General features: G+C 47.5%; 1 protein-coding gene and 1 non-coding gene across 9 annotated transcripts in view; both read right to left on the bottom strand.

The window, feature by feature from the left end:
• Positions 1 to 6,199: 6,199 nt before the first annotated feature.
• Positions 6,200 to 6,272, bottom strand: TRNAE-CUC. Its single transcript has one exon. It is a non-coding gene; the product is annotated as a tRNA-Glu (tRNA).
• Positions 6,273 to 6,460: 188 nt separating this feature from the next.
• The window catches only part of KLF10 (Kruppel like factor 10), a 42,820-nt gene continuing 32,641 nt past the window's right edge, over positions 6,461 to 16,639 (bottom strand). For 7 of the 8 annotated variants that reach the window (XM_029223002.1, XM_029223004.1, XM_029223005.1 and 4 more), the window contains 3 exons: positions 9,394 to 9,627; positions 8,380 to 9,289; positions 6,465 to 8,081 (listed from right to left, as the gene is read on the bottom strand). In XM_029223002.1, coding sequence (XP_029078835.1) covers positions 7,822 to 8,081; positions 8,380 to 9,289; positions 9,394 to 9,627 — 1,404 coding nt within the window. In that variant the 3' untranslated portion in view covers positions 6,465 to 7,821. Of the gene's footprint in view, positions 8,082 to 8,379; positions 9,290 to 9,393; positions 9,628 to 12,790; positions 12,952 to 16,639 lie in introns of those variants that run through there. The other variant, XM_029223001.1, reaches the window with a different exon arrangement.

The raw sequence follows: 16,639 nt of genomic DNA, 5'->3' as shown, positions 1-16,639 counted from the left end.
AAACACTTAAATGTCATGTTCACGATGTGCCAGGCATTCCTGGTGCTTTATATATGCCAATTCATTTCATCCCCATACTTAATCCTAACTTTCTTTAAACCACATAGCCAGTCAATGGTGGAATTAGGATCTGAAAACTAACAGTCCAGAGCTTATGCTTTTAACCACCATACCACACTGCCTTCTGAAAATATTTAGGGAAGGAGATCAACATTTTACCCTTTGAGCATTTGTGATATCCTCACCATCAAAACCAGGCATAAGGCAGCTGTTGCCAGCCCCATGCTCTTTCTTTCCTAGTCCTTAGAGCCGTTAAGGACAAAATGCTGGGAGATACCTGCCCACCCTTCCCTGATTCCTTCAGCATCTCCCAGAGGATTCTAGCCTCAGCCTTCCTTCCTACACACATGATGCTTCAGGTGAAAGGAGTAGTTTACCCCCGTTAAACACTTGTGAATCTCAAAATTAAGGAATTACTTCCAGAAGGTCTAGTGAGTTATCTAAGACAGCATCATCACAGTGGCTCATCACCTTTGCCTGTTTTCCACCAGTGCAACCAGGATGATGGTGGTATGTGAAGGGAGAGGGCTGAGGGGTTTGCTACTCTGTCCAGGTAGACAACGTAGACACCACCAAGCACCGTGCAGCAATGCCTCCTTGTTCAGGATCCAGGACCTGGGACTTGGCGGCTCTTAGTTATGCAAATATAAGACACTCATTGTTATGGGGGAAGAAGTGTCTCAGGTCTTTTGGTCCTTTAAGGTCAACCCCCTTAACATGATATATAGAAGTGGCCCCTGGAGGGAGGTGAATAAATTCACTTGGAGCAAAGCAGTCTCAGGAAACAAAAGTGATAGTATCAGCCAGTATACCTTTATAAGTCAAGGTTATGCCGCAGCAACAAACAATCCCCCAAATCACAATGTCTTAAAACTACAGAGGTTTAGTTCTTACTCATGCTCCTTGTCATACTCTTTCCAGAGCTAAGGTTGACTAGCTGAAATATTGCCGGTCCCCACAGTAGAGGGAAAGAGAGCTCTAGAGGGCTGAACACTGTCAGTTAAATACTCTGGACCAGAAGTGACACATGTCATTTCCATTCCAAGCCATTGAGCAGGCTGGACCCCACCCTGCCACAAGGGAGAAGTCCAATGCTACCGTGTGTCTGAAAAGCAGAGAGCCTGAACTATTGGATGAACTACAGAGATGGGGACCAGATTCCCTTTCTGTTTGAAAACCATTGTGATTTGAACCACACTGACAACGAATAGAATGGAGGTGATGAATAGCATAGGAGGCCTCATGGCTAGGTTATATCCACAACCAGCAAGGCTGACTACAGCCTTGACTAAATTTTCCTGGTTGAACTAAATTTAAATTGGAGATGAGAATATATAATCCCTTAGAAAAAATCAAATTGAACAAATCTAAACATGGATGACAAAAGACCATCATGATGCCTATTCTGTTCACATTATTGTTGGGATCAGAGAGAGGATTCTGAATCTGATCTATGTCCATTGTCAAAAAGAATGCTTTCAGGTATGTAATGAAGGAAAACTTTCTTTAGGATAAAGTGTATTCCATGACTAAGAAATACCTGAGTGCACAATTGAAAAATATGTCTCCTGAATGGCTAGGAATCACACACTGCACTGGGCATGATGTCACTGCACTGTGTGACATGCGGTAGGCCTTAAAAGTATTTAGCTCTCATAGGAAATTTACCAGATACTAGAAATAGAAACTTAAGACTAGTTTAGAAAATACTGCTATAAGTGTATTAAGATGGACCAATATAGACTGACATATGTTGACCAATATTATGGGCAATACTATTTGTATATATATATAACACATAGGCAATATTATTGTATCGCTTCAAAATTCATACATTGAAGTCCTAATTCCCAGTACCTCCTCAGAATGTGACTGTACTTGAAAACAGAAACTTTAGAGTTAATTAAGGTTAAATGAGGTCATTGGAGTGGGCCCTAATCTGACTGGTGTCCTTAAAAGGAAAGGAGATTAGGACGCAGACAGACATAGAGGGAAGACCATGTGAAGACACAAGGAGAAGGGGGCCATCTACCAGCCAAGGAGCGGGACCTCAGAAGAAATCAACCCTGCCAACACGTTGATCTCGGACCTCTAGCCTCCAGAACTGTAAACAATTTTGTGAACGTTTGCAATTTGACCTTCGTCCCTAACAGGAACCACATTATGACCATTTCTAACTGACATCAGATTGCTAGCCCCACCTCTAGGGGCCTTTTCTGTCAATGACTGATCTCAGCGTGATAGTGCAATACCCATCACTGGTATTGCAGTGGTCCACCTAGCATTTGTTTGCTTGTTTTTCTCAGTTTTCAGATCTAATTCTACCTTGGGAAGCAAGTCAGATAAGCATTATAATCCCCATTTTATAGATAATGAAACTGAACCATGAAATAGTCAAATTGTTTAGCTCATTAGTCAGTTCAGTGCATAGGCTCCTTGACCCCAGAAGTTTCCTTTCCCAAGGCCACACTGTTTTACTTTGTCCCTGGGTAATAAACACTCAATACTTTATTTTGTGTGTGTGTGGCCGCACTGCCAGGCATGCAGGATCTTAGTTGCCCGACCAGGGGTTGAACCCGGGCCCCCTGCAGTGGAAGCTCAGAGTCCTAACCACTGAATCACCAGGGAATTCCCCAGTAAACAATACTGGGACTTTCCTGGTGGTCCAGTGGGTAAGACTCCACTCTTCCAATGCAGGGGGCCTGGGTTTGATCCCTGGTCGGGGAACTAGATCCCGCATGCACGCCACACCTAGGAGTCCACGTGCAGCAACTAAGACCTGGTGCAGCATGCATAAATAAATAAATAAATAAATAAAATAAATGTATATATATATATATTTAAAACAGAACAAAACAAAAAACACTCAATACTTATCTGTTCAAACTAAAAGGATGCCTTTTGGAAACTGATATTCAAGGTCCAGATAATCTAATCATAGAAATAGAAAACTGCTTCTACCCTAGCCTACCCTACACTTCATGTTATTTCTTAGCTTTTCATTTTCTTCCTTGAATCTCATTTTTTCCCAACCCAAGCAGTGCCTCCACTGACTAGTGGCTAAACTTAGGATTAAAAATTAAATTATTTCAAAGAAATCAAAGAAAGATAAGGTGTCACTTTCTTATATTTTGGGGTACTCCCCCCCTTTTAGCATCCCACTGCCAAGCTGGTCAATCAAGTTCAAACTGGGATTGTTGGCATCCATTGAGTAGAGAACCATGAATTTCTAAATCTCTGTCAAGATTAGGATGCCAACTGGCAGGGGAAGCTTAAAACAACCTCATTTATCTGGCCCTATTTAGTTTTATTCCTTCCACTGGGCGGGGGGGAAGTCAGTTGGACATCTCCAGAAGATACAGCAGTGAGCAAGATCCACAGGGTTCTTATCCTTGGGGAGTTTTACAGACATTAAGCAATTTCAGTAAAGGGCAATGATTATTATGATAGCAGAAATGTCAAGGTAAAAGGGCAGGGAAACATTTCCAGCAGTCAAAACAGCATATGTGACAGCTCAGAGCTTGGACAGGATGTAGAGAATAAGGTGGGGGTGGGTTGGGAGATTGGGAGCAGCTGAATGGTGCAGGGTCTTCTAGGTCTGCTTGGGACACTTCAGCAGCCACTGGCCACACCTGAAATGTGGTGAGTCCCAATTGAGAGGTGCTATAAGCATAGGATATATACTGGATTTCAAAGATTAGTACAAAAAAAAGATGTGATGTATCTCATTAACAGTTTTATATTGATTATATGCTGAAATGATAGTATTATGGGTTAAATAAAAACATTTAAATTGCTTTTTTCTGTTTTTATTTTCTGATGTAGCTCCTAGAAAATTTCAAATTCCCTATGTGGCTCACATTCTATTTCTCTCTGACAGCCTTGAGAGCATTGGGAAGGGTCTGAAGCATTTTAAACAGGGAAGTGACATGGTCAGATCTGCATTTTCAAAAGACTCTGTGGTAAGGAGAGAGGATGGTGGGGAGACAAGACCCGAGGCAGAGAGACCAGTTTAGGGGCTGCTGCAGTTGTCCAAGCAGGAGAGGGTGGATTAGACAGGGTAGTAGCAATGCAGGTAGAGACAACGTTTTAAAAGTCTGCTTACTAATACCAAATGGCTCTCATTCCGGGGAGAAATGATAGGTTGAACTGTATGAAATTTCCATCTTTGTCAATCAAAAATGGTTGAATATTGAAGGAGCTAATAAGGGCTAAAGTTGGAATAGTTGAGTCACGAAATAAGAATAGTATTGTATTATAACCCAAATAATGACATAAATGTCCATGAGTCCATACTGACATAAAAAACGGAATAAATAAATAAATGGGAGAGAAGTAACAACTCTTTCTTATAGAAAATTCCAATGAATAAATAATGGAGGAAATAGGAAATCACCATTAGTATATCACAGTAATAACTGCCTCAGGCAAGATCCACTTAAGGATACTAAAATGAGTGGGAAAAAGTTGACATAGGTTATTTGTGTAGTCTTAAAGTATCTCCATCCAAATATTTAATAAAGCAAGAAAGAGTCAATTTACAGTGGAAAATTCCAGCAGATATCACCACCTTAGCCATGTGATGCAAGTTAACATCTCCCATAATACAGAATGACATCCCATATTCCTTGATATCATGCACTGAGGACATTACCACTCTGTGGTATCTTCCCAATTAATGCATAACCTCAATCTAATCATGAAAAAACATCAGACAAACCCAAACTGAGGGGCAGAAATAACTGACAAGTACTCTTCCAAAGAGATGAGAGAAGACTGACGCATAACCACAGATTGGAGGAGACTGCGGAGATTGACAACTAAATGCAATTTGAGACCCTGGATTAGGTCCCGTAATAGCAAGAAGACATGAGTAGAAAAACCAGTGAAACCCAAATAAGGTCTGTACTTTAGCTAGTAATATTGTACTGAAGTTAATTTCTTCATTTTCTTAAATGTTCTATGGCTATGGAAGATGTTATCTAAAGGGGAAGCTAGATGAAGGGTATATGGTAACTATTTTTGCAACTTTCTCTAATCTACAATTATCTAAGAAGAATTAACTGTTAAGAGAGCTGAATATCAGCAATTTCATATTGTTCAACTTAATATATAAATCAGACAAGAAACAACCAAAACTGACATGCTAAAGCTACACTAAAACCACATTATCATAACATGCTACAAATGTACTTGTTTGGGGGACAACTTTTGCATCAAGATCAGAGCCTGCATCAACATTCAACTCATATATAATACTCTATTCAAATGATTTACAGTATTTCTAAGGAAAAGTGTCAGGTGTCAACTAGGACTGGGAAGAACACAGCAATGGGTGGCACAGTTCCACTGGCTTTGTCATTACAAGGGACTGGGCTTTGGAACAGGCAGAGATTACTTCAGCCACCTTCCTTCATTCCCACTCCTGAAGACCTGCCACCATGAGGAACTCTAGGGGTTAGGATGGTCCAGGTCCCAACACAGAAACTACAGAATGGCAAGGTCCCCTCCAGCAGCTGTGCTGTGCTTAGGTGGTGTAAGTTTCCAAGAAAAGGATCAGCAGGTACATGGATGGCTCAGGATGCCTGTCCTACAGCTGGTGCCAAGCGAGCACACTGCCCCTCACCATGGCACTCAACAGCTGGGCACCGTTGAAGATGTTCTCTCATGACAAGATAATCTCAGAGCAAATTAAAATACTAATCTCCAAAATTATATGCCATACACTAAGTAGCATTTACAGCTCCTAGTTCTACTGGCAAGTGACTGGCAAGTATTTCTCTTCAGACGTGGATTAGCTTTCATGCAGCTGAAGTACTAGTATGTTTATTGCATTTAAGGTATCACTGAATGGTCTGAGTTAATCTAACTTCTAGAAGTAATTTACTCTTTAACAGGTCAGGCTTCTTTTCATTTCACAGCAGTCATTACTGTAATTACTCATGTGGTGTTCCCTTTAACTCAGTGCTACTTAAGGTTTTGCTGGGAGCCAGAACTATATTTCAACCCCACATCATCAAAACATACAAAAATGTTTTAAAATGGTAGATATCTGGCCTTGCTTTGTGTGTGTATTTTAATTAGATTTTATTTTATTATTATTATTTTTGGCTGTGCCACATGGCTTGCAGGATATTAGTTCCTGGACCAGGGATCGAACCTGGGCCCCTGGCAATGAGAGTGCCAAGTCCTAACCACTGGACCACCAAGGAATTCCCTGGCCTTGCTTTGCATACTGTCTAAATTGATTACTCATGTTAAATATATACTCCTGCAGTTCTAAATTTGAATGAGGCCCTTCGAGAAATTCAGACCATAAGTCTTTGGAGAGCACCACAGTGATCAATGTCAAGGTCAGAGTGAGAATGGTTTTCAACAAATACAACCAACCAATTATATATATACCAAAGGAAATTCTTTATTGTAAACAAGATATAAAGTACAACAAAAGAAATATTGTGCAAATTGTAAATCACAAGGATTTTTTTTATTAAAAGAAAATTCTTTTTTGTTTTCCAAGGGTCCAAAGTTTTGATGGCAGAAATCTACACCCAATATAGAGAAAAATGTTAAATGGAAAGACATAATGACATTTTTCACTATATATTTTAAACAACTGACTTTTGTTTTACCACTGTATATATCATCCACTATACAAAACAGAATATAACAGAAATACTGTTAACAAAAGTGAATGTCCTAATTATTTTTCTACCTATCTACTTCCACATTCCCCCCCCAATAAAAACTCCTATAAATTAACAGGACATTTGTCCACTTGTGAATAATGTTCACTCACTTTCTAATTCAATAAAGCACATGTTATATCCTCATAACATAAGGGTACTTTACTGATGTCCTAAGCCATCTTTTTGAAGGAGTTATCTAAAATTCTTAATATCCCTTCTTTACAATATGTGTTTTCATCTTCAATTTTTTTTTGAAACAAAGTGCAGTGTATTTTAGAATCTACGGAAAACACATTGGTATACAATTTTCAAATCTACACAGGGAACTGCAGCCAACTAAGGTTCAAAGCATAATAAAATGCCTAGTTATAGTCATTTGTTAAACTTTTAAAACAAAAACGCAAAAAAAACCCTGAAGCTACACTTCAAAGCAATTAAATTAATGAGGATTCCAATTCTTTGGGACCTCTTCAGCAATATACAGTTGCTCAATTCCAAACGTCAGCAACTAGTGTAAAAATGCTAGTTCTAGATATATTTAACAACTATGTCCACGAAGTTGAATGGGAAGACTAAGAATAGTAAACAAGATAACTCTAGGAAAGGATAATAATATTCGCGATAATACAAATCAATTTTACATCTCCATCTCTGTACCGTAATGTTTACTTCCAGTCTCTACACTCTTGAAACCAGTGCTTTTGAAGAATCACATTGAAAAGTTGGTCTCAAGTATAAATGGTGAAAGTAAAGTAACAAATTGTGCACACAAATTCAAAATCTGTGCTACCTGTGGTTGGGCTGACCTCACCTGAAACCTTCAAAAAATACTGAAAGGAATAAACTTTCTCATCTCTCTTACGTGGTAAGAAATGAGTCCTGCCACTCTTTGAGCTGCCTGTGGCTGTAGCACTTCTTACCATCTAACCCAGGCTGGGCCTTCTCCCCAGGCCGTGGGGCTTCTGCTTGCAGCCCGCACTGGAGGGCCACAGACTTGCAGTGGAAGCATTTTTATATCACCACTGGCTTCTGGCTGTGACCAAAGTTAGTCTGATTCTTTACCATCCGTCTGTCACTGTGTGGGAGCAGGGGTTGGAGGTAGGGTAATGTCATTTAACTTGCTCACTTCCATCTGCCAGTTTGGTAGCTTCTTGGCTGACAGATGGCGCCGGGCATGTTTGGTCAAATGGTCGCTCCTCATGAACCGCCGGTCACACATGGGACAGGCGAATTTCTTCTCACCTGTGTGGGTTCGTCGGTGTCTGGACAGTTCATCTGAACGAGCAAACCTCCTTTCACAACCTTTCCAGCTACAGCTAAAAGGTTTTTCTCCTGAAACAATAAAAGTCATATTATTATTATTATGCATTTATTAAGTAGCTGTAAGTTACATATTAAATCATATTTAAGATACTTTATTAGACATTTAAAGAATCATCATTTGAGAAATTAAAACAAAAACACCTTGACGAAATCTTTTAGAAGAACTTGCACTGGTAAATACCATCCACTGAATTGGCTAATAAGGCAAGTTCTTCCTTAACATGCCTGGTTTACATGTGTGATCATTGCCAAAAAACCTTCATCCAAATTTCTAAGACTTAAATATGAAATAAGAAATGGTTGGTACCTGTATGCGTTCTCATGTGGGCCTTCAGATGAGAACTTTTAAAGTACGTCTTGCCACATCCTGGATGGCTACAGATGTGACTTCTTATCCTTGATGAGTCAATCTGAGGAGTGACTTTTGCTGCTGAAGGAGAAAACCCTGGAGCAGGGGCAATGGGAGAGAGTCTGGTGCCATTTGGGCTCACCACTGGAGGCTTGGGGTTCTGAACAACGGGCTGGGGTACAACAAACATGACGGCGCCTTTGGGCACCTGAGTGCCCATGAATACAACAGGTGGGCAGACGGCTGGCGGCTGACTGGGTGGAGTGCTGGGGACGACTGTTGTCACAACTGGGTTGTTTGCAGGGAGGGGAACCATCTGGCAGATGACGGGCATAGGTGGCACTCCCCCTGTTGATACTGCAGGTGGAGAGACTAAGACCGACTTTTGTTGTGAGGACATGGGGACCGGCTGAGATCTACAGATTACTGTCTCTGAGGAAGGCACAGAAAAGTCATAAAGTGCAGCACTTGCTTTCTCTTCAACACCTGCCACTGTGTCTCTCTCACGTTTGGATCTGTTTGGTGACACAGCTGCACAAGGTATGTTTTTTCTTGCAGTCTCAGCATTTAGGTGGGTTCTTCTTCGAAAAGAATTGTCCTGATAGTTAAGGATGCTGGCTGCTTTCACTGGGCAAGATCGGTGGTTACACAGCTGGGCATCAGCTGTATGACGAATCACACTTGTTGCCTGAGCCTTGGGGAGTTTGGGGGCAGGTACTGGGCTCTTCTCCTCTTTGAAAGGTGCAGCAGCAATGTGAGGCTTGGCAGTATCTGACGATTTGAAGTGTCCAGTAGATGGCGCTGGTGCCATCAGATTTGACACTTGAGAGGGTTCAAAGTCAGAGGGACTGTAAGGTGGAGTCAAACACTAGAGCAGAGAAATACAGGCAACAGCGTGAAGAACAGTAGAGTTCATTATATAAATTATAAGAAATTCTCACTTACACTCATCTTTAAAGCAACAATACTTACAAATGCTGGGACTGTATGAAAATCAGGTGTACCAGGAAGCAGATTCTCTTCCTCTGACATATCAGACACTGGAGTAACGGGTCTGCTTTCAATGTATTTCTTAAAATCAGACTTCCAACTGCAGCTCATTGACATAAGTGCTTCTACGGCTTCAAAGTCACTTTTCTCTGCAGTTTTGTTCCAAGAATACATACTCTCTTTTGATCTTTCAGAAATCATTTCCATTCTTTCCTCCTATAAATACAAAAAATTAAATGCTATAAGCATATTGTCATCCACATGACACGCAGAGCAATGTGCAATTTTTTTTACTATCTGCACAATTTTTCAAAATAAAACTTGAAATAATTTTTCTCATCCCTACTCTGATAGTAATACTGGTAAAAGTCTTCCTCATTCTTCCTCTCACACTTAGGCCTGAACACTGATACCCTTGCAAAGTAAAGAGGAACTTATTGCCATTATGAGGACCAAGGCCAAAGGTACCAATGTACTTGTAATCCAAAAAAGAACTGCTTGGCTTAGAAAAAAAAAAAAAACATTTTATATTCTTTCCAGAGTAGTCAACTGCAACAGGAGTCAGACAAAATAACTGAGGGAAGGCTCTGCAAAAAAGTCATCTTCTTTCAATACTACAGGTATGGGGACCTGGTGGTCCAGTGGCTAAGGCAACAGGCTCCCAATGCAGGGGGCCCGGTTTGATCTCTGGTCAGGGAACTAGATCCCACATGCATGCCTCAACTAAAGATCCTGCGTGCGGCAACTAAGACCGGGGCAGCCAAATAAATAAATATTTTTAAAAAATCATTAAAAGAAATACTACAGATATGGTATGAGATCTTTTCAGGTATGAGTTCCTACCAGAAAAAAATAAAGGGCCAAAACTTTCTTTTAAAAAGGCAAAGTATAGTGGACAGAGCTGTGGTCTGTTGATTTGGGTGTGACCTTTGGAAAGAATAATTTCAACTTCTTCATGTTTGTGTTCTCATTCATTGGATCTTATACTTAACACAATGGTTTGCTATGCGTAACTATGACCAGCTAATGCAATAGCACAAAAAAGAGATAATCAAAAAATTTAATATGCGACTTAAATTTGCGAGAACTGATTGTAGTTCAATAGTCAAAATAGAATCTTATTTTAATTTTTTTAAAGAACTGCTCCTTGACAAAAATAACAGCACATGCTTTATATTTATTTGAACAACTCCTTCTATCAGGTACTTAATGCTTCATATTAAAGTTCCTTAAACTGCACTAAAAGTTACTACCCTCCATATCTCCAATTTTCCACCAATGTGATCCCATTCGTTGGTCAAAGTAGAGATTGTGTAAACACACAGAAGAATTGTCTTTACGTGGCAAGGTATTAATCTCAACACTTGCTGAAAAAAACGCATAAACCCTTCGTACTGAAGCCTTAAGAAGCCATCGCTCTTGAAACATCGCGAACAATGCAATTGCATAATCGCGGGCCCTTTATGTAAGCTGCAACGGACAACGCATGTTGTGTAAAAGCCTCAAGACGCCAATGCAAAGGAAAAAAGAGAAAAGGCAGGCAGCAGGGAAGAACAGTGTGAGCTGGGAAGGGCAGGGAAAAGTCGGGAGGGGAGGAAAGGGAGTGGGCCGCGAGAGAGGCAGGAAAGGGAAGCGCGGGCGGAGGCGCGGGAGGGGAAGGCAGACGAGGGGCGGGGGCGGACGGCGGGGGAGATCCTCGCTGGCTGGGACAGACGGATGGGGCCGCCCTAGTCTCAATGAGGCTCGCGGGTGAGTCACTGGGAACATTCCTCGCCGCTCGCACGTCCCCGCGTCCCTGCCCCCGCCATTGGCCAGCAGGCCGGGCGGCCCGGGCTGGGATTGGCTGGGCGCGAAGGGCGGGGGCGCGGAGGAGGAGAAGGAGGGGGCGAGGCATGTGAACAAAGCGTGATCAGCGGCTGCTCCGGGTGGCGCAGGAAACCTGAACTGGGAATTGCCGCGCCGTCACCTTTCACCTACTTCCTGAGCCCGCGGGCCCCCGCCCTCGCGACGGCCCGGGGGAGGGGCCGCGGGCGCCGCCGCCAACCGCCCGGCAGTGCGCGCCCGAGCCCGCGGGGAGGGGCGGAGCCGCGGGCGCTGGGCTCCAGGAGCGCCCGCCCCTTCCAGCTCCCCGCGAGCCGCCGTTCCCTTAGGAACCGACAGCGGGGCCGGGCCTCACTCCCGCCCCTGGCGGAGGCCGGGGCTGGGTCACTCAGGGACGAGAAGCTCCCCGGGCGCATCCGCTCCCGGCCCACCCCCAGCCTCCGCCTCAGCTGCCGGAGGAGGAGCCGGGACCCCGCGGAAACCCGGCCCCCGCCCTCCTCCGGCTGCAGCCCCCGGGGACCCGGCCGAGCCCTCGGCGCTTCCCGCCTACGCCTCCCGCGGGACCTCAGACCACCCTGACTGTCCCCGAAGATGCGCGTCCCCTCCCCGCGGTTTCCGGCAGCACCGGCCCCCGCCAGCCGCGCGTCTCCACGAGTTCCCAGACGTGCAGCCCCAACAGGCCCCGCTCCAGACGCTCGGCTCCACGGCCTGCGGCTCCCGCCCCGACACGCTGCCCCCGCGTCTCGCAGCCCGGTTCCCCCCGCCCACCTTCCCCGCCCCGCTGCTGGTTCCCGCTTCCCACCCTCCCATCTCCTGTCGCCGAGGCGGCTCCCTCCCCCCTCCAAGGCGTCCTCAGAAGTCGGCCACCTGCCCGCTCCCGAGATGGGGAGTCTCCTCCAGCCGTATTAGGGGGGGCAACTCCCCGGTCCCCCTCGGCAGTCCCGGGCCCACGTGCCATCCCCCGCACCCACGCCGGGCGCCCCTCCCCCAGCCCCCGCTATCTGCTGAGCAGCCCCGTCCTGCAAGCCTCCTTTCAGAGCCCGAGATGGGGAGCCCCCTCTCCTCTCCAGCGGACACCCCGCCCCTCAAAAGCTTCTGGGCAGCCCCCTCCCACCCTGGGTCGCATTCCTTATCCAGACGGAGGCATTTGTCCCCGGCGCCAGGTGCAGGGTGGCCCCTTGTCCCCCTTCTTCCACACCTCCTATTCTCACTGACAGGGCAGCAGCCCCCTCCTCACTCTTCCCGCCCCTCCAGTCATCCTCCCCCTCACCTGCTTCAAGTCTCCCAGCGGAGCTGCCCCTTCCCCTCATTACACCTTGAGCAAGACCCTCTCTCCTTTCGTCTCTAGCTACCCGCCTGCTTCTCCTGCGCCCCTCCGCGACGCACACGCCCTCACTAATGCCCAGTCTGCAGGCGGGAAGCCCCTTCCTCTCCCACGACTCCGCTGCAGCCTCAGTCCTCAGGCGAGGCTAATGTCAGGGGCTCGGGGTTCGCGCCCCCGAGGGCCCCTCAGACTCAGCGAGGCAGAGTAGGGCAGGGGCATCCCCAGGTCACTTACTGCAGCCTGCTGGAGAGAAGCGCCGAAGTTGAGCATGGTTGGCTGACTGGCCGCCGGCGGCGAGCTGACTGGCTGCTAGGCTGCTTGGCTGCCTGGCCACAGACGGGCGCCCGGAGACACTCGACGCCGCTCCCGCCACCGCCGCGCTCCGCGCCGTCTGCCCCCTCCCCATTCAGGTAGCCGCTCCGCCTGCCCCGCGCCGCGGGCGGGGGTGGGGGCGGAGCCTTCCGCCGGCCAATCAGTGACAAAGGTGTGTGAGGCGCCGGCCAATGGGCTCGCGGGGCCACGCGTGATCAGCGGCTGCCCGGCAGCGTGAAGCTTGTGTCAGTGGAGCGTGTACACAATCTCCGGCAGTGTGTTCCCTCGGCCCAGCCCGAGGGAACTCCCGCCACCACCTGACTCAGTGACACCGCCCCTACCCCTCACCCACCCGCGCCTGCGGTCCCCTTCCCTGGCCTGGGGGGGCGGCGCGGAGGACCTAGACCGGAGGCGCGGCAGCGGCGGCGCGCCCAGGCACTGCGGAGCGCCGGCCCCACGTGGGAGGTGGGGTGGGATGCCCGCTCCGCCCAGTCCCCTCGGCGCAAGGTCCCATCTCGGGCCGCTGCGGGATAGGCAGGACGCGGGGTAGCCAAGCGGGGGAGGCGGCGGCTGCAGGCCAAGGGTCCGGAGCCAAGAGATTTGCATTTGGAAGCGCCGATCTCTTGCGCGTCTGGCGAGAAAGCGGAGCCCGGCGACCGACTGAGCTGCATTTCTAGAGCATATGCTGGGTTTTGCCTCGCTGAGCCGTGGGTAGCACGAGGGAGGGGCGGAGAGGGAAGGGTATCCTGTCATTGAGCGGACACCTGCTCCTGCGCCCCCCGCCCACGCCCGGGCCGCGGGAGCTGGCTCGCCCTCCTCAGCTGCACTGCCGGCAGTACTGCCCGCCCCCGTCTGCCCCGCCCATCCTTCCTCCCAGGCTGTGGAGAGAATGGTGTGGGGACTGCAGGAAGCCCCGAGAACTAGACCAATGGGATGATGGGGGGCCGTAGACCAGAGTTTTTATCTTTCCCGGGAGCCGAAGCTCGGCTGCAGAATCGAGTTTTGAGCTCGGTGTGAAGTTTAAAGTGCACTCTACAAGCTGTCTCAAAGGCAGACCCTACCCCTCCCCACGCCCCCACCCCGGGCCAGGGCCTCCGGAAACGCCCTGCCAGGAAACTGCTGGTGGGGATGGGGCGGGGCGGGGTCTCCCGGGGTCACCAGGCGCCAGCCGGGGCCAGCCTGCGAGTGGGTAGCAGTGGGAATGCCCACCACGCCCGACACGGAACGCCCCGCCCCCGGGCCCGCGAAAGCACCAGCCCCCCCCCCCGCTGCAACCCCGACCTCCGACCCCGCTCAGAAGCGGTCTGCGGCCTCCGGATTGCGAGCCTATGGGTCTGTTATGGCTCCCTACTGGCCCCTTTTTGGCCATTTGGTGCCCGTTCGCAGCTGCTGTTGTTGGAGAGGAGGGTGGTGATAACGCGGCTTAAAGCAAACTGGAGATTTTATCTCCTGTGGACAGGCTGAACACGGGGCAGAAACCACTGCCCCTCCCTCGAGCTTTCTCACCGCTCTGTGTAACTGAAAGGCTAATGGAAGTGTCCTTTCTTTCCCAATAATCACAAAATGAGTATAGACAAGGAATTAGCTAGGGAATTCCCTGAAGGTCCAGTGGTTAGTACTGGGCGCTTTCACTGCCATGGCCAGGGTTCAATCCCTCCTTGGGGAACTAAGACCCCAAAAGCTGTGCGGCACAGCCAAAAAAAAAAAAAGAAGAAAGAAACAAAGGAAAAAAAGAGAAAGAAAGGAAAAAAAGGCAATTAACTATTTTAGAAATAGGCCCAGGCTGGCCAACAACAGTAGTAGTAATAACAATACAATCAACCAGGGCCAGAGATGCCCATCGACAGAGAGAAAGAGGACTCATTGGCCCCCTGTCACTGCCGCTCCTGAATCTGCTGGCGGGGCGCCAGCTCAACAGCTCAGGCAGCTCTTCCTGTCTCCCCTCCATCCCCTGCCCCGGCTTCTGTCTGCATCGGTGTCCCTCCCTGCAGGCTTCCTTCCGCCTGGGCTGTCCCATCCTGTTGATGTGAGCCTGAGGGTACTGGAGCAGCTGGCCCTGGGCACCTGCTGCAGCAAAGCAAGCTCCTGTCTGTGCCCAGCCGGCAAGCCAGCCTTCCTTCCTGTCAGGGAGCTGCCATCCTCAGAGGCCACAGTCGGCCCTCCAGGTCTGAACTGAATGTGGGCCCTGCTGGCATGGTGCCCCAGCACGCCAAGAAGCAGGGAGCATTTATGGCTTGTGGGAGTGATTCAAAACAGGAAAGAAAAGAGAAAAGGGGTAGGAGGAACAGTGTGGTGGTGGCACAATTCCTAGAGATTCAGAGAAAGATGTTACCCAGGCATCTCAGACTCAAAGTAACCAAAACTAAAGTCCTTGTTTTTACTTCTTCCCGTATGGGCTTCTCGTCTCCCATCCAGCCTTCACCATCTCCCCCAAAGCGCTGGATCCAGTTGGTCCCCAGGTCTGAGCAGTTTTGCCTCAGAAATGTCTCTCTTCCCTCACTTTCCATTTGTACCCCTCAACTGTCACTCTAGGTCAGTCTGTCATCAATTCTTGCTTGGGTTAAACAATTTACACTCTCTCCACCCAACCCCCCACCCCAGCCCAGCTGGCACCCCAGTGGCAAACTCTCCACACTGAAACCAGAGTGGGTTTTTTGAAAGTCATGATCCAATCCCTACTTAAGAAATGATCCTTTGCTCCTGTTACCTAGGAGATAAACCTCATCTCCCACCCAGATATACCCTTGCCTATGGCTACATCCTCATTCAATAAACACTGTGTTGCTCGTTTATCCACTCCATTCAACAAACATTTGTTGAGCACCTACTATGTGTTGTAGGCACTGGGACAACAGCAATGAATAAGACAGGCCAGGTCCCTGCTCTCAGAAGGCTTGGACGGCAAGACAAAGACAAGTAGACTATATGTATAAATAAAAGCTCCTTCAAGATGGTAGCCATGTCATAATCATCTTTGTGGTCCAGTGCAGACATTTTAGGCAGTCAAGACTCTTTAATGGAGGAAATAAAATTGTAGGTTGTCTGTGAAGATTCACTGAGGTTATAGACAGAATGTGAACAAGTGCCTAGGCAGAAGTATGGATCCTTCTAAGTCTTTCCCTTAGCTTACATCATTACAGGACCAGGCACAGAAAACTGTCATCTTAAACATGAGTAAAAAAAGTCGTAGGCAATAGTAAGCGTTACTTCAATTAAGTGCTGACCCCCTCCTGCTAATGGTGCTGGTTTCTCCTTCAATCAGAACAGTGAAGGAAGGGGAAGGGGGGGCCGGGGGGTGACATGTAAAGATTCCTCAGTTCAGTTATATGGATATTAAAACACATTGTACCCACCAGCCATCTTCTCTTTGCTCCTTACAGCCAGTGGATATTATCACCATTCATTCATTCATTCATTGCCCCACCATATGCCAGGCACTAGCTGAACACTAAGGAACCACCATAAGAAAAGACACAGCTCTTGTGTTTCAGGAGCTTCCAGTACAGTGGAAGAAGTAAATAAGTGAGCCAGCCATTACTGTGGTGTGGTAAATGCTAAGAAAAGAGTATGCACAGTGTCCTAGGTAGGCGAGGAAGGAAGGGGTAAGGGAAGGTTCCTCTGGTTGACTTCTAAGCTGGAGGAGAGGAGAGGTGGAGGTGAAGAGTAGAGAGAGTGGTGGGGATTCAGGATGCTCTGAATTGTCTGGATCACAAATTTGAGAGTTAGGATGAGGCACTTAGTATATTAAGGGAAGCAGCCCCAAACATAAAG

Source organism: Monodon monoceros, unplaced genomic scaffold (genome assembly GCF_005190385.1).
Source record: "Monodon monoceros isolate NGI ecotype Baffin Bay Population unplaced genomic scaffold, NGI_Narwhal_1 Super_Scaffold_14, whole genome shotgun sequence".
Taxonomy (NCBI): Eukaryota; Metazoa; Chordata; class Mammalia; order Artiodactyla; family Monodontidae; genus Monodon; species Monodon monoceros.
This window is presented reverse-complemented; position numbering and strand designations above follow the sequence as displayed.